Source organism: Colobus angolensis, unplaced genomic scaffold, assembly GCF_000951035.1.
Source record: "Colobus angolensis palliatus isolate OR3802 unplaced genomic scaffold, Cang.pa_1.0 Scaffold103, whole genome shotgun sequence".
NCBI classification, from domain to species: Eukaryota; Metazoa; Chordata; class Mammalia; order Primates; family Cercopithecidae; genus Colobus; species Colobus angolensis.
In genome coordinates this window covers 216,766-237,665 of record NW_012111253.1, presented here as the reverse complement: position 1 = coordinate 237,665, position 20,900 = coordinate 216,766, and the positions used below count along the sequence as shown (strand labels likewise).

Sequence of the window (20,900 nt, the reverse complement as noted above, 5' to 3'; positions counted from 1 at the left end):
GCCCATTTGAGTTTTTTCATTTTGGGGACTTTATGTCTTATGTGGTACGCCATTTGGAGGTTTCAGTAGGTTTTCTAATGTAGGGATAAAGAACTCAGTTCAGGGAGGATTGAAGGTGAATTACAGCTTCATAGAAATGAGAATGACTGTAAAAATACTCTGCTTTGGGTATAGTACAATAGCTCCTCCCAGTCCCCTTTGTCAACAAACTTTTCTCCATATTTGGCAGCTCAAAACTCAGAATGTGGTGATTCTGGAGTAGCTATTGGAGCAATCATGGAGCAATCAATTATAGATGGAGAGTGATCAAAATATTTGTATTCATGGTTGGTAACAGTTGTAGTTCATTTGTAACCAAGTTAAATGACATGCTCTTCTGGTTAGTTGGCTGAAGATATACCTTTTCTAGATACCTTAAAATATTTTTATGATGAAATTTTAATTTCAAGTGTTCATTCTTCTAGTAAAATACAGTAGGAGGACAGTATATGATTGAATGTTTTGTGTACATATATAGATGTAAATGCTTGTGTTTTTATAGAGGGTTAAAGTGTTATTTCCTTTCCAGTTATGTGTTAAATGAATCCCAGAGTCGCCAAAATTCATCTTCAGCACAGGGTTCTTCTTCAAACAGTGGAGGAGGTTCTGGAATTCCACAGCCTCCTCCGGGAATGAGCTTTTATGCAGCTAAACGAGTTATTGGTGATAACCCATGGACACCTGAACAATTGGAACAGGTATCACACACTGTTTACTCATAATAGTACTTGATTGTGGACATTTGCTTCTATGAAGTTCATGAACCATATAAAACATAGTTCTAGTATATTCAGGCTCTCCAATGAAATATGTTTGAAAGGAGCAGTTGATGTAATGTGTTCTCTTCACGCTAGTTATTTATTAAGCCCTAGGGGCAGGGAGGAGTGGGACATGCTGTTTAGTTTTTCTGATATTGCTTACGTATTTCAAGTATAAAACACAACTCACTTATAAATTGAATATGTTTAGCTTTTGTCATTTAAAAAAATTTTTTTAACTTTTGTCATTTTAATTCTTAAATTATAGGGTAAATTATCATCCAGCTTTTATGGTGCAGTTAAAATATAATTTTTCTTACACTATTCAACTTTTAAGGGCTGTATATTTTATGTAAAGTGAGGAGCCCCAGCACTTCACAAGTGACAATGTAGGGAAAAGCATGACTCCCTGTTATATTACTTCTTGGGAATTTAAAAATTGGCATTAAGAATTTTATTCTGGATTTAAACAGGACACAGATGTTCTCTGAGCAGCTTTTAAAAATGACTGGTGCTCTACAGAGAAGGTGCCTCACTGTGTCTGTGTCATCAGGCACTTCAGGGAAGAACAGATGAGATCAGTATGTAATTATTTTGGAATTCAAGCAACATGGGTTAGTCTTCTGATCCTTCCTTTATTTCTCCATGGCAGTCTAAATGATTTGATCCTTTTTTGGGGGGGAATATAAGTGACCATTGATTAAGATTACAGTGTTCCCAGGAGAGGGAAAAAGAGGCAAGTGGGGCATTCTTGCCATTCACAAATTTATAGAATGTTTTATTCAGTAAGGGGTAGAATTGATTTGATCTCCTTCTTCATGCTTTATGGATTTTTTTTTCCTCCTTAAACTATTATGTAAGTAAGAAAGGTAAAGAATTAACAGAAGCTGCTCTTTATTGAGTGCAATCTATGTGACAGGCATTGTACTGGGTACTTTGAATACGATATCTCATTCAACTGTCATAGCAACCCAGTGAAGTATAGAAATTGTTAGTTCCATTTTCTGAAAGGCATGGAGGTTTTGAGATTTACCAGGGTCTCACTTTTAGTACCAGGCTTTGAATCTGGGATTATCTGAGGGTTAAAGCTACAAATGCTGGAGAAAAATTGTTATTGTTCAATTATAATCTTAAATTGGTCATTATTTGCCAATACGCATCTGTATGTATTTTGTCAGTTTCATAATTAGGGCTGAAACGAACAGTTTAGTTTCAGGGGTGAAAGCTGTTTCCTCTAATTTTAAAATATCTCTGTTTTATACTTTTTCTTCCAAGTAAAACATGTTTTTGTTAATTATAAACCTAATGCAAATATTCAAGTAATTAAGAATAGTAGAGAAATTAAAAATTAAGGGGCTGGATGTATTGGCTCACGCCTGTAATCCCAGCCCTTCGGGAGGCTGAGGCGAGTGAATCACTTGAGGCCAGGAGTCGAGACCAGCCTGAGCAACAGAGTGAGACCCTGTCTCTATTAAAAATACAAAAATTAGCTGGGCGTGGTGGTACCCACCTGTAACCCTAGCTACGTGGGAAGCTGAGGCATGAAAATCACTTGAACCCAGGAGGTGGGGGTTGCTGTGAGCTGAGATTGTGCCACTGCACTCCAGGCTGGGCGGGAGAGCAAGTCTCTGAGTAAAAATAAATAAATAAATAAGTAAATAAAAAAGGCCAGGTGCGGTGGCTCATGCCTGTAAACCCAGCACTTTGGGAGGCCATGTTGGGCAGATCGCTCGAGGTCAGGAGTTCGAGGCCAGCCTGGCCAACATGGCAAAACCCCATCTCTACTAAGAAAACAAAGCAAAAACAAAAGTTAGCCAGGTGTGGTGGTGTGTGCCTGTAGTCCCAGCTACTGGGGAGGTTGAGGCACGAGAATTGCTTGAACCTAGAGGCAGACGTTGCAGTGAGCCAAGATTGCGCCACTGCACTCCAGCCTGGACGACAGAGCAAGACTCTGTCTCAAAAAAAAAAAAGTTACCTGAAATCCTGTCACACTAGTTTGTCATCTGTCTACAGTTTGTTCTGTGCATGTGTGTATGTTTTCACAGTTTTAAACAATACATTTCTACTTGTCATGTAATACATTGTTTGTAGTTTGCTTTTTATATTGAACAGTATTTTGGATTTTTAAAAAAGTAATTCTTTTGAATGTTTGTATACAATTATATGTGATATTTTTTAACCAGTCTCCTATTGATGGACATCTGTATCATTTTCAGTTTTCTTTACATATTTTTTGTTTAGTTTATATCTTTGTGTACTTCCATAAGTTTCTTTTTTATGGCTGTACAAATGTTTGAATCTTTTCTGTTGTAACTGTTGTTAAAAGTAAGTTGTGTTGAGCGGGAGAGGGAAGGCAGGTCCTTTTTTGATCTGTTATACTTTTTTAAATTGCATTTTTTTCTCATTTAATAATTGTAAAGCTTTATTAATCCTAATATATGTGAAAACTGTTATGTGACTTTTTTTTAAGATGAAAATGAAATTTTATTTTTTCAGGTGTATTATCCTGAATACAGTCATTTGTAGTGAAATTCATAGCATCTTTACATTGCATGAAGTTCTCAGCAGAATCTCTCTTTAGTCTGTTTCATTTCAGCCAGTCAATTAAATTGAAAACTGTTTGATTAGAATTTCACTTGTATTGAGTAGCTAACATTTGAAATCATGTCCTTTATATGTTAGCAATAGAGTGAAACTCCATGGAATGTGAGTTGTTTAGTTCTTTTTGAACTGTCAGAAAAATCCATGGAGCACTTTATTCCTGGTGTACCACCGTCTTATCTGGAGGCCCCAAATTTGGACTTCAAGACTTTATCACTCTAGAGAGGCTATGGAACCTCACTAGGGTGGCTGTATGTCATAATAATTTTGGAGTCAGACAGACTTGGGTTTGAATCCTGCTTTCATTGTTTACCAGTGTCTTAATCAAAGCCTTGCCTCAGTATTTTTAGCTAAAAAATGGGTATAATGATTGATTTATTAGATTGTGAGGATTAAGTGAAATTATGAATATATGTGCTTTAGTATAGTCCCTGGCACATTGTAAGCCCAAGTAAGAGCTGCTACTGTTGTTACTGCTCATCTTTGGTTTGTGACCACACTGATAGGTTAAGCAGTACTTTGAGTGGGTGTCCTTTGCTCCCCTGACCGTTCTTTCTCCTTGCCTTCATTTGTCTACAGTGCAAATTGGGAATCGTGAAATTCATAGAAGCTGAACAGGTGCCTGAACTCGAGGCTGTTCTCCATTTGGTAATTGCTTCTAGTGACACACGCCACAGTGTGGCAACGGCAGCAGACCTAGAGTTGAAAAGCAAACAGAGGTAACTACTTCTCTATAAACTTTCAAGGTTGAAAGGTCTAGATTTCTCAAAGCTTACTTGCCACATGTGTATATATATATATTTTTAGGATTTTATGTAATGAGGCATTCAACTTAGAGGAGATGATTAGATATACCCAGTTTGTAATAAAGTTTGCTAAAGAGTTGAATTCTGTGTAAGACAGAGAAGAAAATCTGTGTGGAGATGCTGTTTGTAGCTGGACTAGGTTAGGAATGTCATCACAATCAATGAGACTTCTGGCTAGGTAGATGAACTTAAAGAATTGATGTTAAGAAAAGTGTCAGTTCAAGAAGTTACTAATTTTTATTTTTTTCTCTGTCTCAAACCATTTGAGATTACTTTTAATAAAGACTTTGTATGTATTATGGTTAATACAGTGAAAATTACATTCATGAAAAGAGTTGCTGAATAGATTCTAATTCACACATGAGGAGATACAGATAGCAAATAGACTTACAGAAAATATTCTGTATAAGAAATAAAGTCAATGAAAAATAAATGAATGGGATACCAGTAGCACTGGATAAACCCATTTACGTTTCTATTGAAACTGCTATTTTTATTTTTATTTATATATTTATTTTTTGAGACAGTCTTTCTCTGTTTCCAGGCAGGAGTGCAGTGGCACAATCTCAGCTCACTGCAACCTTCGCCTCCCAGGTTCAAGTGATTCTCGTGCCTCAGCCTCCCAGGTAGCTGGGACTACAGGCGTTGGCCACCACACTTACCTAATTTTTGTATTTTTAGTAGAAATGGGGTATCACCATGTTGCCCAGGCTGTTCTTGAACTCCTGAGCTCAGGTGATCCATGTGGCTCGGCCTCTCAGAGTGCTGGGATTACAGGGTGAGCCACCACTCCCGGCCAAAACTGCTAATTTTATACCCTGTTGATTGGCATTATAAATTGAAATGAAGGTTTGGAAAGCAGTTTGCAATAAGTAATGAATCATGAAGATATTTCTATCCTTTTATCTCAGTCTTTTGGGAATTTGTCCTAAGGAAATTATTTGAAAGCAGGAAGAGATTTAGAAAAATTTTATAGATTTGTTCATTATATCATTTTCTATCATTGTTAAAATATGAAAACAAATTCAGTTTTCCATAATGGGGATATAGTTAAGTAAATTACTGTATGTATCTTTATGGAATATTCTATATTTGCCAAAATATGAATGAAATTAATTACTACTAAGTTTTTAGTTTCTTTTACTAAAGTGTTTGTTTTGTCTGAAATCTCTAAACCACAAGCGTTATGAAAGAAAAGCAATGGCGGAGCTTGAGGATTAGTTAGTAGCAATCAGCTTAGGAAAGATGTAGGTGAATCATACCCAAAACAGAATTGTAGAATGCCTCTGAGGATAGCGGGATTGTGGCTATTCTAAGAAGCATATTGATAAACTATGAAAGAAAAGATAAATCTGAAAAACAGTCAAAGCAGCTTCATATGTTTGCACAAACACAGGATAGCTTGAAAGCAGAACCAATGTCAACGGGCAGAGAGAGTATAGTATGGTAAACCAGTCAAATGGAAGGAAGGATTGCATTATTGCTAGGTTTGTGAAATGATTGGGTGGGATCTGCTGCAGAAGGTAAGAGTGAATCACCAATCATTTTTTTTTTTTTGAGATGGAGTCTTGCTCTGTCATGCAGGATGGAGTGCTGTGGCGCAGTCTCAGCTCACTGTAGTCTGCACCTCTCAGATTCAAGTGATTCTCCTGCCTCAGCCTCTGGAGTAGCTGGGATTACAGTAGCAGTGGATAAACCTATTTATGTTTCTATTGAAACTGCTATTTTTATTTCTATATTTTATATATATAAAAAATAGACTGCACCACCATGCCTGGCTAATTTTTGTATTTTTAGTAGAAACGGGGTTTTACCATGTTGTCCAGGCTGGTCTTGAACTCCTGACCTCAGGTGATCCACCTGCCTCGGCCTCCCAAAGTGCTGGGATTACAGGTGTGAGCCACCGTGCCCGGCCTTCACTGATTATCTTATATCTGAATTCACCTTATTGTGGGGCCCAAACAGAATTAAGTCTTAGTGACTAATAGCAGCATAACTACTCTGCAGAATTAAAACTGCAAGTGTGTACTGGTAGATAAGGAGGGAGATGCTGGGAATCACAGTGACATAACATTAGAGAAATAAAGTGGCTTACAAGCTTCCTAAATGTGGCTTTAATTTCATGGGTACAAATTTTTTTGTCAGTTTCCTTATCACTTTTGAATTGCCAAATGGTTAAACAGACAAATCCTACCCTGCCCCAGGCCTCTTTGAACAAGTGTAGTAAAGCTCTGTTCTGTTGGAGTGGCTCCATGCCATTGGCCTTGTGAACCCATCTGTGTAGGAACAGTGTCCATTTTTCTTATACCAAATTGTGCCGTTGGATACAATAATCTGTTGAGTCAGGGTGGGATAAGTGATTTGTATTTGTTTTGGTTTAAAAACAAACTTTAACAGAAATTAGTACCTTTCTTTTCCTTCTCTTCTACAATGTCAATTGCCCATTTCATTTGTGTATTTCTAACGTTTTCTTTTGTTAAGAAATGATGGGGCTATAATTTTTTTGAAATTACTGAAGGAGGAGGAAAAAATAATTTTAACAACCTGTGTTGAAACCTTCCATAGCTTAATTGACTGGAATAATCCTGCCATCGTTAATAAGATGTACAAGGTGTACCTTGGAGATATACCACTGAAGACAAAAGAGGTAGGCTGTTTTGATTTATTCTTACATCAGCGTAAAAAGTAGTTTGTTGACATGAACTATGTATTTATACATTTTCTTGTTTCATTTAAGCTGAATCTGTACTATAACAAAACGATAGTATTAAGTCATGCTAGTTTAGATGAATTAAAACTTGGTAACTTAGTTTACTGGATCTGGTGTTGTAAATTCAGATTCCTAAATAACAATGACAAACTGTCTAGAGTAGGGATTGACAGATTTTTTCTGTAAAATTTGTAGGCTTTGCAGGCCTTATGGTCTCTTAGGTTGCAGCTGCTCAACTCTTGTAACATGAAAACAACCATAGGCAATACATAACCGAATGAGCATGGTTGTGTGCCGGTAAAATTTTGTGGATACTGATGTTTGAATTTCATGTAGTTTTCATGTATTACAAAATATTATTCCTTTGATATTTTTTAACCATTAAAACATGTAAAATTGATGCTTAACTCATAGACTTTATCAAAATAAATGGTGGGCCAGATTTGGACTGTGGGCTGTAGTTCGTAGACTTCTGGTCTAGAATCTAGAACAAAAGGTGAGTTCTCCTAAAGCCTCAAAGTAAGACCTTTGCCTTAATAAGATGAGTTCTTTTTAGTTCACTGTGTTTAAAAGTATTCCAACTCCAAACCCAGACATACAAGGATTATTTGTTTGAATGCTTGCATTCTTGCCCTTTTTTGTTTGAAATGGGGTCTTGCTATGTTGCCTAGGCTGGACTTGAACTTCTGGGCTTAAGCTGTGTTCCTGCCTCAGTTTCTTGAGTAGCTGAATGAATGGGAATCAGGACCTCTGAATTCTAGCCCCAAATGGCTGTACCCATGAATGTGTTGGGGAGGAAAGGTTTGGCTGATCACATAACCTTTCCTGGCCTCATGTTCTTCGTGTAGAAAATGAAGGGGTTGGATTAGATTAGTGGTTCTCGGAGTGTGTTCCATGGACCTTTTAAGGGTCTCAAAAAACCTTTTAGGTGATCTGTGAAGGCCTTTTCTTTTTGTACTGTGTATTTGCACTCATGGTACAAAAGCAATGGTGAGTGTACTTGCTTGATTCCTACCACACAGCAAAACTATGTCACCAGATGACTAACAGTCATTCTTTTCTTCAGTGTTATGTACTCATTTAAAAAAAAGAGAGAGAATAAAACTCAGCTTTACTTAAGAACATTCTTGATGAAGCAGTAAAAATGACTTTACTTGACGAGTAGACAGGCAAATTATAGCCACTGAGATGGGTGTTTGGCACATATTTTCTCTAAAAGGAAAAAAACGAGGTTGTTACTTCAAGAAAAACAACATGATTTATTGGCAATAATAAAAGTTAGCTTTCAAGCAAAAATTAGAATTTTGAGAAACTTGTGTTCACCACGGTTATTTGATAGTTTATCAGTACTTAGTGGATTTTTCTGATGTGATTGGAACACAGGTGATATGAGCACAGGCTTTGTAAAGAAATGTTGTATGAAGAAACATTTGCTTAACTCAGTGAGCCAGTATTTTGCAAATGAGGAATGATGTTACAAAAGCATATAAGGGCAAGGGAGCCATTCAGAGTAAGATAATCAGTGGGATATAGTATAAGAGTATATAAAAGTTCATTGATATGGTTTCAACTCCAAATTGCAACTAATCTTTTTTCTTTTCATTTTTTAAAAATAAGCAATTAACTGTTAAGAAATTATTATTTGTCAAGTTTTGGTGTAGTATCAAAAAAGAATATCCACAATTACCTAAGAAGGCTAAAATCATCTTCACTTTTCCAACCACACATATCTGTGCAAGCTAGGTTTTTGTTACTTACTTCAACCAAAACAGTGTATTATAGCAGATTGAATACAGAAGAATATATAAAAATTCATTTCTCTTGTAGTAAGGTGAACATTGAAGTGATTTGTAGACAATGTAAAATAGTGCTTCTCCATCAGTACAATTTTTTTTGCTTTGGAAAGTAGTTATTTTTTATAACAAATGTTAGTTTTGAAATAATGAGTTTATTAATAATTCTGAGTTAACAAATATGTTAATTTCTCAGTTTTAATTTCCAATATAATAAATATTGATAGGTTACACAGATATAAACAGAAGCTCTTTGGAGAGTTCAGTAATTTTTAAGAGTGTAAAGGGATCTTGAAACAAAGTTTGAGAGACCACTGATTTAGATGAATTCTCATGACATTTTCAGTTCAAAATAATTTTGAATTTCTAAGTTAAAATCAAGCATATTTTCAACAGGGTGCAGTTCTGAAGCCAGAGTTGAAAAGGGACCCTGTCAGTACGAGAGTCAAGTTAAAGATTGTCCCCCATCTCCTCCGCTCTAGACAAGCTGCTGAAACGTTCCCAGCCAACATTCAGGTAATTTATTTTTTCCAGAGAATATTGGCCTGTCTGCAACTTTTATGTCTGTTTAATTAGAGAAAGAACTGTGTTAATGGATATTCAGTGGGTAGGTTGATGTATATAACAAGATTAATGAGATTCTTTTTTTTTTCTATCTTAAATTTGCTGCAGTATGATTTTTAAAAAATTATCAGAAAATATATATAGGTTGAGCATCTCTAATTAGAAAATCTGAAATCCTAAATGCTCCAAAGTCCAAAACTTTTTGAGTACTGACATGATGCTCCGAGTGCAAAATTCCATACCTGGTCTCGTGTGATGGATTGCATTAAAACAGTCAAAACTTTACTTCATGAACAAAATTATTTACAATATTGTATAAATTACCTTCAGACTATGTGCATGAGGTGTATAGAAAATGTCAGTGACTTTCATCTTTAAATTTGGGTCTCATCCCCAGGATATCTCATTATGTATGTACATATATTCCAAAATCTGAAAAAATCTGAAATCTCAAAACACTTCTGATCCTAAGCATTTCCAGTAAGGAACACTTAGCCTATACTATATATGGCTTCCATTTATCTTAAATGTATGGTAATAATCCCTTTCAAACGAGATTTTTTTTTTTAATGTGTGGCTTTTCTCCAAAAATGGTATCATTAGCAACTTAGTCACTTAAGTGAAAAAGCTGAGTCATCGTTAACTGAAAGCTCACTTGAAGGCAGTGGCCAAATCCTCTTGATTTCATCTTCTTAATGTCTTCACTTCTCTACACCTATAATGGTGATATTAATTCAAACTATTACTTCCTGTTTTGGTTACTGCAGTATTCTTTTAACTTATTTTCCTGCCTCTAGTCTTGGCTCACATCCAGTCTGTTTTCTTTTTCTTTGCTTGTTTCTTTGCTTGTTTTTTTTTTTTTGAGACAGGGTCTCACTGTGTTGCTCAGGCTGAAGCACACAATCTTGGCTCACTCAGCCTCTGCCTCTCAGGCTCAAGTGATCCTTACACCTCAGCCTCCTGAGTAGCTAAAAAAAAAAAAAAAAAAAAGTCTGTTTCAATTAATGTAGCACTTGATTATATTTTGTCCTATATCTTTTTGTGTTTTTTTCTTGGAGACTTGCTGTGGAGATTTTTTGTGGTTTTTTTTTGGAGTCTAGCTGCGCCACCCAGACTGGAGTGCAGTGGCACGATCTCAGCTTAATGCAGCCTCTGCCTCCCAGGGTCAAGTGATTCTCCCCTCTCAGGGCCTCCCAAGTAGCTGGGACTACAGGCATGTGCCACCACACCTGGCTAATTTTTGAATTTTTTTTTGTAGAGATGGAGTTTCACTATGTTGCCCAGGCTGGTCTAGAACTCCTGGGCTCAAGTGATCTTCCTGCCTTGGCCTCCCAAAGTGCTGGGATTTTTTTTTTTTTTTTGAAGTGAGACAGGATCTTGCTATGTTGCCCAGACTGGCCTTGAATGCTTGGGCTCAAGTGATCCGCCCGTCCCAGCCTCCCTAGTAGCTGGGACTATAGGTGTGAGCCACCATGCCTGGCTCTGTATCATTTTAATGTATGTATCTCTTAACTCTTCAACAAGATTGAGTGCTTGTTCTTTTTTATATCTCTTAGTACCTAACACAGTGGCAGTTAAAAAGCAGATAATACTAGTCTGTAACTCACATGTTATTGTTAAATAAGATCAGAATACTGCTGGCAGTTTTAGGAACAAGAGTGTAGAGTGGTTTTTTTTTTTTTTTTTTTTTTTTTTAGTGTAAGTAAGCTTTGTCATAAAAAGGAACTTGAGGGATTTAGATATTTTTGATGTTGATGGTTAATATTGAACTTGCTGCATGCTGCACAGCACTTATCTACATGATGTTTTTGCCTTCTAGATGTGGTTTCCTAATACTTGAAGCACCTTTACCCCAATGGGACACTTGTAGAATATTTCCATGTGTATGCTTTCCCTGAAGCTTTTGTTAGAATTTGTCCTGAATCATGTAGTTAAGAAACATAGGGAATAACTGAGCGGTGACCCACTGCAGTGTGTACTTTTTGTTTCCTCACTGTGGTAGACCCATAAGCTTTGCAGACTTGTGAGATCAACCACTGTGTTTGTTACTCCACAGACTATTTATAGGAGCTTCTGATTGACTTTCTAAGTCGGTCAGCTAATAATGTTTATCTGCATTAACGTTGAAGAATGCGATGTAGTGTGAAAGGTCTGCTTTTGAATTCTGATTACTATTCAAAGATATTACATTCTTATTTTTGTTAATTGATGTTCTCAACTCTTCCTTTCACATAGGTGGTGTATGATGGACTCTTTGGTACAAATACAAATTCAAAGTTAAGAACATTATCCCTGCAATTTGTGCATCATATTTGTGTAACGTAAGTTTTGACTACTTTATAAAGTTTTTAAGCTGCTGGAATGATTGAATGCTTCAAGTATGCTTCAAGTATATCTTTTTATTCATCTTACCTAGAAAGAAATCATGTTTGCTCATCTTTAAATATTTTTGTAATTTAATAGATTAACTTATTTCGGTTATGTCTGTCTTTATTTTATGTAATCATCAGTAAAGGTACGTAGTTATGTGATTCTTATCTTGCTTTGTGTATGTGTGTTTTGTTTAAAGCTGTCCAGAAATCAAGATTAAGCCATTAGGTCCAATGCTTTTGAATGGCCTCACCAAGTTAATCAATGAATACAAAGAGGTAAGTGACTTGTCTTTTAAATTTTTATCAACATTTTATATCTTAAAATATTTTCTGTAATCTTTCTGGTCTGTCAATGTAGTTGAAGTTTGTTAAAGTTTCATTGTTTCTTAACATTTTTACTTGAAGTACTACAAATTTCAGAAATTACTGCCCTTTTTTGCTTTTTTGGAGGAAAATAACTATTAAAAACGGATATGAGGTCTTGCTGTATCTTTTTTTTTGTTTGTTTGTTTTGAGATGGAGTTTCACTCTTGTTGCCCAGGCTGGAGTGCAATGGCGAGATCTTTGCTCACTGCAACCTCCAGCTCCTGGTTCAAGTGATTCTCCTGCCTCAGCCTCCTGAGTAGTTGGGATTACAGGCACCTGCCACCACCACACCCAGCTAATTTTTTGTATTTTTAGTAGAGACAGGGTTTTCCCATGTTGGCCAGGCTGGTCTTGAATTCTTGACCTCAGGTGATCTGCCCGCCTCAGCCTCCCAATGTGCTGGGATTACAGGCATGAGCCACTGCGCCGGTCTGCTGTATGTTTAAATAGCATTTTTTCAGCCAGCGCCTTTTGTGCTACTTCTAGCTATTGTGCAAAAATGGAATTAAAGGAATTGAAATTTATGTTGATTTCCATATGGGGCTATTTGGATTTGGCTTGTGTTGGGAAACTGTTAATTCTCAGGGGCTAAGATACTTTTTTTCTTTTATATTTTTCTGTGGTAAATAATCAGGCTGAGATTTTGATGATTAAAAATTCTGTCAAAACATGCATTCAGTAAATTTTTGATTCCTTAAGCTAAATGGGATGAGGATTCCTTGGATTGTGGATTTTTGAATCCCATTTTTCCCTGCTGTATTTCTCTTACTATAATATCTCCAGTATTTAAAAGGAATTTGCTTATAAAGGTAATATTTCAGGAATTCATTAGTGTTATTTTCCCCAGCATAAGATAAACATGAATGCATGTTTGCAAATAGTATAGTGAGATCAAGATCTTACCATCTGAAATTAGAACTGAGTTTGAATCCTAGTTTTGTTCTTTGGTGAGTTACTTAAATTCTTTGCACGTTCTTATCAGAAAAATGAAAATAATAATACCACTTCATTAGACTACAGTGAAGATTAAAATAATCTACCTAAATTGTTCACCATAGTCAAGGCACGTTACTAGGTATTATTAGTGAAAGGCACTTTATTTACTGTGCAGCTGTGCTTTGGGGGTAAGTAGGCTTGGTTCTCATAGCTTCTTTCTCCTATTAAGTAATGCTTGCATGGTTAAGATCTAGGGGACTTCTCAGATTATTTTATGGCATAGACAGTGAGATGCTTTAGAGTCATTGGTAGAAATAAAAATGTGCTGGAGCTTTTGGGGAGAAACTGTGTATTTAAATATAAGTTAGAGAGGCCAGACAAACCACAGGGTGTGAGTCCCCTTATCTACAGGTGACATCTGCATGTCTTCCCAACAGATGAATCCATAAGAATAGCCATTTAGATGTGGAAGGGCAAATCCTAGGATAAACACATAAACTTTAACTGGTAGAAGTTTATTGTGTTCTGAGTAATCAGATTATTAGTTTTCGAAAAACCGTGTAAAACCGTGTAAAACTGTATCTTGAGGAGAGAACCTCACTAATTCACCTGGTGACTATAACCCTCTTAATTTTTTATGGTAGAAAATATGATAGGAAGCTGTTCATTACAGTGTAGATTTTTAGAAAATCACACTAGAGTTTACTGCAATTTTGGTGAGAGATGGAGGATCCTAGTCTGTTGGACCAGTGATGTATTTTCTAATGAGTTAATGTTTTTTAGTGTGTTGAAGATGAACTTTGGTGTTTGGAGGTTACATAGTGTTGAAATATCTTGAACTCAGCACCAGCTAAGAGAAACCTTTCATATCTATGACCGCTGCATTTTCTTTTTGGAATGATTTGGGTTGCAAGGTTTTGTCTTGCTTTTCCTTTTAGTAGTGTGATGGATTCTGGGTTTGAACATTTTTGTTGTTGTTCAGGTGCTAACACCATGTAGTTAGACAGAGTGAGACCTAGGTTTAATAAGGAGTAAAATAATGCATGTAATTGCAGCGAAAAGGTTTTACTGTTTACTGTATTTTTTGTTTTGTCTGTTTTTTGTTCTTTCTTTTCTTTTCTTTTTTTAATTTCAAGGACCCTAAACTACTGTCAATGGCATATTCAGCTGTTGGAAAACTCTCCAGGTGAGTAAACTCTTTTTTAGTGAGAGATATGGTGTTGGTAAACTCAGAAAAATTATGTGGCATTTAATAATGGTGGAGAATAAATTTGTTGTGATTCTGAAAGGCAATGTATTTAATGGCCATAGGTTGTTTAGAAATGTCTTCTGTGTAGAAGGAAAAAGATGTGAGATATTTTAATTTACATTTGAAGATATGTTACTGTATTAAATGGTGGTCTTGAAATGAGAGTTTGAACTGAATTGTGTCATAATGGGTTACTTTTTTTGTACCCTAGAGACTTTCGATTGACCTTAAGTGTTTTTGTTGCTACTTGGCACTAATTTTTATAAACCCAGTGATCAAGGTTTTTCTAGTGATTCTCTTTTCTGAAAATGGTGTTTATGATTCTGAGTGGCCCTGACAGATTTTTTTTTTCTTCTCAATGTGATTTCCTCATTCCAGTTCCTCCTGGCTTCATCTTCCTTCACTGTATTTCAAAGCAGGGAGATAGACATGAAGCATCCTCAGCGGCACCATGTGCTGCTTCCACCCCCAGTGCAGGTTTTGTGTTGGCCTGTGTAGACCAGGTCTTGCTCTTCTCTACAGCAAAAGGAGCTTTGGGGTTTGGAAGAAAGCCACCCCAGATCAGTGGATATCGTGCCGGGTTGTCAGCCAACCTTGTCCCTTGTCTGTTTGCATGAAGTAACAAAGCCCCTTTCCGTGACAGTCATTAGTTTAGATCACAATTTGGTCTTATCTAATTTCTTTCCTGTTAAAATCAGAAATGTTAACTGAATGCATGGAATATTATAGAGGTGATATTTGGAAGATGTGTGTATTAATCAAGGGTTATTTAGATTAAAGAATTAAATAATTACTTAGAAAAATTTTTGGCTCTTGGAGGAGGTAATATAATGATGCTGACATTGTCTTCAGAGAGTTCAGGAAAATTTGTGTTTAGTTTCATTTTTTCCCTTTTTCATCTCTTGGAAATTTATGATAGTAACAATATTTTTACATTCTTTTGCAGTCGAATGCCGCATTTATTCACTAAGGATATAGCGCTTGTGCAGCAGCTTTTTGAAGCCCTGTGTAAGGTAGGGAAACAGCTGCTAAGTTTATGCTTTCTGTTTGGATGTTCCCCTGGGAACCCAAGAGGGAGGGAAACATTTTTATTATCTTTATAGGAAGAGCCTGAGACTCGACTTGCTATTCAAGAAGCTTTATCTATGATGGTTGGAGCATATAGTACTTTGGAAGGGGCACAGCGAACTCTCATGGAGGCACTGGTGGCTTCATACTTAATAAAGGTAGGTCCGTGTGAACTACAAAGCCTGGGTAGTACATGGTTTACATTTTTAATAACAAAATTTGAATTGCTACTTAACTGTTTTGATAATTAAGAGGAATATTTGCTTTCACTTGGGCTGTGATTTAGGATCTATTTTTAATTCTTCATGATGAAAATTTGACTTAGGAGAAGGAGTGGTAGTATTCATAGCGATGCTTATGTTTAGAGCTTTCCATGTGGGAAAACTCTTCTTAATGCCATGTCCTCCGAGTTAGAATTGTTTTGTCTTTGTAACTGGTAGCTGAGCACTACTGTCTGCTGGGGTAGAGTTCAATAGGTAACATTTTCAGAGAAAAGCAGAAGGGGTGAAAGACAAATTCCGTATGTCTAAGTGAGTCTTTAGGAAGTGAGCCAGTACTATCATACATGCTCTTCTTCCTCTGGTCCTCTTTATTTGGTTTTCATGGGAATTTGTAGGAGGATTTTGAATATCTATAGATATACACACACACACATATGTGTAATATGTAAAATATTATATATTTGCTTTAGTCAGTTCTTTGTCCCACATTTTTAGGAGTAGAAAGAGAGGGAGATTGGAAGACAGAATGATACTAAAAAGTGTCAGTAAGATTAATATAAATTGTGTCCTAATGGAATTAGACTGACATGATTGGATAATTCAAGGGAATTTTAAATATTCAGAAAGGTATCTGCTTCATATTAAAATATGACAGGGTTAAATGTGCTATTACATACACCCAGAAAGCTTACTATGATGGAGTCCTATTGTTAAGTGCTCTTAGTGTGCAGTGCATGTGGTTCATGGTCATACATTATGGACAAAGGTGTGTAGGCATATTTGGAAGCTCATTAGAATAGAATAAACTTGCTCTAGGTAACTTTACAAGGAAAAGTGATGCTTGTATAAACACTTAAAGATACTGGTTCTACGCACGCAGATCAAATCGTGTAACACTATTACCAAGACAAAGCTAATTTCTTTTCTTTTCGCAGACAACATTTAAAGCAACCAAACTCTAGGTTAGTTATGTAATTTAGGCTAGTCTTTAATATCCTCACTCTTTAATGTACTTCAAGGAATGCTAAATAGCAAGAATGCCAGAATGAGTGGGACAATATATCTATTTTTAATGTCTGTCTTATTTCACTTATGTTTGTGGCTAGAGAAGTGACCTGGGGAAGTTACATAAGAATAAAGCTTCAGGATCATTAGATTCTAAAACTTTTCTGGTTGAACTTTGTAGTCACAGATTATTAATCTCGGTTAATTGAATATATTTCTGTAGTTGAAACTGCTTTGGAGTCAGTTTTAACTTTAGAGCTAATCTGAGAACATTGAAAGTATTTTGCTTCAAATTGGTGGGGATTCCAAGTAGGCTCTGTTTGTGATTTCTGCAAAATACCTGAGTTTCACTCATGTGACTGACAGTTTGAGTGTTGGGGTGGCAGAGGTGGTGGCCAGAAACTATCACAGTGACCCTGGCCCCAAGGTTTGAGCTGAGGATGTGCAGAGATTCTCTACTTATGGTCTTTGGAGGTCTTCCTGCTTTACCTGGAGGATCCTCTAAAATTATAAGAGTACTCTTTAAGTAATGCCAGTGTCCAAAAGACTTAAACAACATGATTAAAGATCTTGAACAAATGATTTATTTAATTTATTTAGATACACATTTATTAAAATGTCACATTAGAATTTTGAATTGTTTACAATTGGGAAGACTCGATTGGGACTAATGACTGGTAATTGATTTTTTTTTCCTTTTTCTTTTTTGGATCGGGGTGGTCTGTGCATGTTTACACATCAAATAGCCTGAGGTTCAAGTTCGACAAGTGGCTGTGAAATTTGCCAGCACGGTGTTTCCCTCAGATCATATCCCTTCCAGATATTTGCTGCTACTGGCTGCAGGAGATCCGTAAGTTTCAAAAGGTGTTAATTTGAATTTTGGTTTATTTTGTATTTATTTGAAAATTACTAAAAGTTGTATTGTTTACAATGTTGGTCTATGAAATTTAGAAGCGAAGCTATTTATTAAGGTATGGCTCTTGATGTGATATAGACCTGTACTCATATACCTATATATTTATATAATAATATAAATATTACATGTATGTTTCTATATAATATATATTATGTAGATATATGTGCAATATATGATATATAGCTAATGCAGAAAATGCTTATGAAATGGTCAAGTGTAAATAAAGCAGATTATATGATTGCATGTGTCATATAATTATATCTCTAAAATCAAGCCCTGTGTAAGGAGAAAAAAGGCTGATGTTGATGGTTTGACATATGTATTAATATTTTATTAAATATTGGAGTATCATTTTATATCTAATATACTTATGTTTTTAAATGAGGTATAAGTTGCATTTTGTATTAATTATACTACTGTATCTTCTAGCGTGTATAATGCATTTTAAAAGAATGTTTAAATGGTTTTGAAATTGGGACATGCCTTTAAAAGTCATGTGTATACAATGAAATATATATGCACATATTAAAACAATTCTTTTCAAATCTGTTACATATCTTATGGTCATTGCTATCTTAAAATCCATGCAGCACTCTAATCTATTTCATAATATTAAACCAGTACTACATTTAACGTTTAGAATTTTTGCATCCTTTAAGTGAGATTCTTGTATATGTTTTTTTTTTGTTATCAGTGATAGCCTTATTTGGGGAGGTGAAAAGCCTCATTTATACTGAGGAATAGTTTAAATAAAATCATGCGTTCTATGATGATATGAACACCCTTGCCCATAAACTATTATGCTTCATTTTTAAAAAATGGGTAGTTCCTTGATAACTGTGTCAGTATTCTAGTTGGCTAACTGTGTGCCCCTCACGGCATTTGTTTTCTTTCCTATAAGTTGTATATATTTTGCTGCTATTTATTTGGTTGGTATTTTAATTGGATATCACAAGTTATTACCAGGCCCTGATTTTTGACTTCTGATCTTGGCTGCTGCTTCTCATAGAGCACATTTCAATTTGGTTAAAGTAGCTTTGGATTGTTAATGTTGATTCTGGTGCTCTGTTGCTTCTTAATTTTTTTACATTAGTTTCCCAACCACAGGCCAGATGTACTGGGGCCTGGCAGCCAAGATGGCAGTTCATGTTAGAGTAAGGATTTAAGTCTGGGGAGTTGAACTTCCACATAGAGCTCTTAACTGCTGTATCTTATTTCCGTAAGTGCTGAAAATTATTTTTATTTAAGAAACCAGAATCAAAGCATAACTAATTCAACAGTTTTCCTTCTTGGGTTAAAACCATTCAGGTCAATTGAAAATCCTCTGACAACTTAAGGAATTATTTATTCTTTCTTTTCGACCCTTTATCTGTTGTTTGGAAAATGAGACACGAACAGAGGCAATTGAGGAATTAAAAGGCCTTTACATGGTATCTGGATAAGACTGTTGCTGAGATCAATCTCTAGGTGGTCTGAAATTGGTTGGGGTTTATATATTTTTTCTTTTTGAAGGAAAATTTGTATTTTAATTATTTTTATGTACAGAAAACTCAACAGTGTACATTTAACCCAGCTTAGTGGCAAGTTTTTTAGCCTTTGCCTTTTCGAGCTTGGCGATACGAGCCACAGACTTGGTACTCAGGACATTGCCGCCCCAGTGACGGCGGATCTCATTGTATCTGTCGTTGTAATTGGTCCTGATAGCTTCCACCAGCTTGCGGATCTCATCGTATCTGTCGTTGTAATTGGTCCTGATAGCTTCCACCAGCTTAGCCAAAGCGCCTTTGTCTTCCGAGTTCACCTGTGTGAAGGCGACAGTGGTACAGGTCTTCCTGTGGACTAGACGGCCCAGTCTGGCCTTCCCCTTGATAATGCAGTAAGGGACCCCCATTTTACGACACAGGGCAGACAAGAAGACAGTCAGCTCAATGGGATCCACGTCGTGTGCAGTCACCACCAGCTGAGCTTTCTTGTTCTCCACCAAGGTGGTGACGGTGTTAACTCCTGCTCGAAGGACAGGTGGTCTCTTAGTGGGGACGTCCCCTTTGCCAGCAGCTTTCTTCTCGGCCCGGGCCAACAGCCTCTGCTTCTTCTCTTGCTTTGTCTCTGGTCTGTACTTGTGGGCCAGCTTAAGCAGCTGAATAGCTGTTTGGCGGTCCAGGGCCTGGGTGAACTGGTTAGTAGCAGGAGGCACTTTCAGCCACTTAGAGAGGATGGCTCTCTGCCGCTGCAACCTGATATAGCGAGGCCATTTCACAAAGCGGGTGAGGTCTGTTTTGGGCTGGATGTCCTGTCCAATGCCAAAATTCTTAGGTCTTTTCTCAAACAGGGGATTTACCACTTTCTTGGCTTCCTGCTTTTTCACGACAGCAGGGGCCGGAGCCACCTTCTTTCCCTTGGCCTTCTTTCCTTTCGGCATCTTGGGCGGCGGGAGGAGGGGGTTTATATTTTTGCACTTTAATGTCACTTATCAGTTATTAGTTGTACAGAATTGTAAGAGTTTGGGTGGAGTGTGGAGTGTGTAGACCACTGGATAGTCACTGATTTTTAAAATATGTGTTATAGTTTACGACTTAACTGTACGAGGTAAAGCGTACACATAGAAATTTACATAATTACTTACAGTATCCTATCTTGTTTTTCTCTGAGTCAAATTGAAAGATGTAAGCCGTATGACTCCCCAGGCCTCATGCAATTTCTAAAAAGAAGTGATTTCTTGTAATGTGTTTTGTTGACTCTGCTTAGATAGCCAAGAATGTATTTAAGACATTTTCTGAGAACTCTAGCTAGCAAATAAAATTGCTGTTCTTACTCTTCAAATGATCATTTCCAATTGGTGACATTTATTTTTTATTCTTATTTGTCTTTTTCCGAAAGACGTGAAGAAGTTCATGGAGAAGCACAACGCGTGTTAAGGTGTCTTCCAGGTAGAAACAGAAAAGAAAGTACTTCTGAGCAGATGCCTTCCTTCCCGGAAATGGTATATTACATCCAAGAAAAGGTATGGCATGCAACTTAAGGTAATTGGTTTAAATCATAATGGATGATGAAAATAAAAACATTCATCTTTAAAGTGAAAAATGTAATCACTAAATGTTGACTCATAAAATTTCTTTTTTTTTTTTGAGGTGGAGCTTCGCTCATGTTGCCCAGGCTGGAGTGCAATGGCACGATCTCGGCTCACTGCAACCTCCACCTCCTGGGTTCAAGTGATTTTCCTGCCCCTGCTCCCGAATAGCTGGGATTTTAGATGCCCGCCACCAAACCTGGTTAATTTTTTGTATTTTTAGTAGAGACAGTGTTTCACCTAACTGTCTGGTCTCGAGACCTGGCCAGGCTGGTCTCGAACTCCTGACCTCAGGTGATCCACCCACCTTGGCCTCCCAAAGTGCTGGGTTTACAGGCGTGAGCCACCATGCCCAGCTGACTCATAAAGTTTCTAGCATTAATACTTACAATAAGGAGATACAAAGTGAGGAAAAAAAAAACTATAATT

The 20,900-nt window shown here is 36.6% G+C and overlaps 1 protein-coding gene and 1 pseudogene across 2 annotated transcripts in view; one reads left to right on the top strand and one right to left on the bottom strand.

Annotated features, from left to right (window-relative positions):
- Window positions 1–20,351, top strand: part of LOC105511518 (proteasome-associated protein ECM29 homolog) — a 57,909-nt gene extending 37,558 nt beyond the window's left edge. Inside the window, exons 6-16 of the mRNA XM_011941673.1 lie at window positions 569–737; window positions 3,978–4,117; window positions 6,770–6,851; window positions 9,104–9,223; window positions 11,507–11,592; window positions 11,841–11,919; window positions 14,082–14,131; window positions 15,141–15,207; window positions 15,298–15,420; window positions 17,235–17,352; window positions 20,282–20,351. Coding sequence (XP_011797063.1) covers window positions 569–737; window positions 3,978–4,117; window positions 6,770–6,851; window positions 9,104–9,223; window positions 11,507–11,592; window positions 11,841–11,919; window positions 14,082–14,131; window positions 15,141–15,207; window positions 15,298–15,420; window positions 17,235–17,342 — 1,024 coding nt within the window. The 3' untranslated portion in view covers window positions 17,343–17,352; window positions 20,282–20,351. The remainder of the gene's footprint in view (window positions 1–568; window positions 738–3,977; window positions 4,118–6,769; window positions 6,852–9,103; window positions 9,224–11,506; window positions 11,593–11,840; window positions 11,920–14,081; window positions 14,132–15,140; window positions 15,208–15,297; window positions 15,421–17,234; window positions 17,353–20,281) is intronic.
- Window positions 18,929–19,848, bottom strand: LOC105511515 (annotated as a pseudogene). The gene has a single exon (XR_001001726.1). The product of XR_001001726.1 is annotated as a 60S ribosomal protein L7a pseudogene (transcript).
- Window positions 20,352–20,900: the final 549 nt, after the last annotated feature.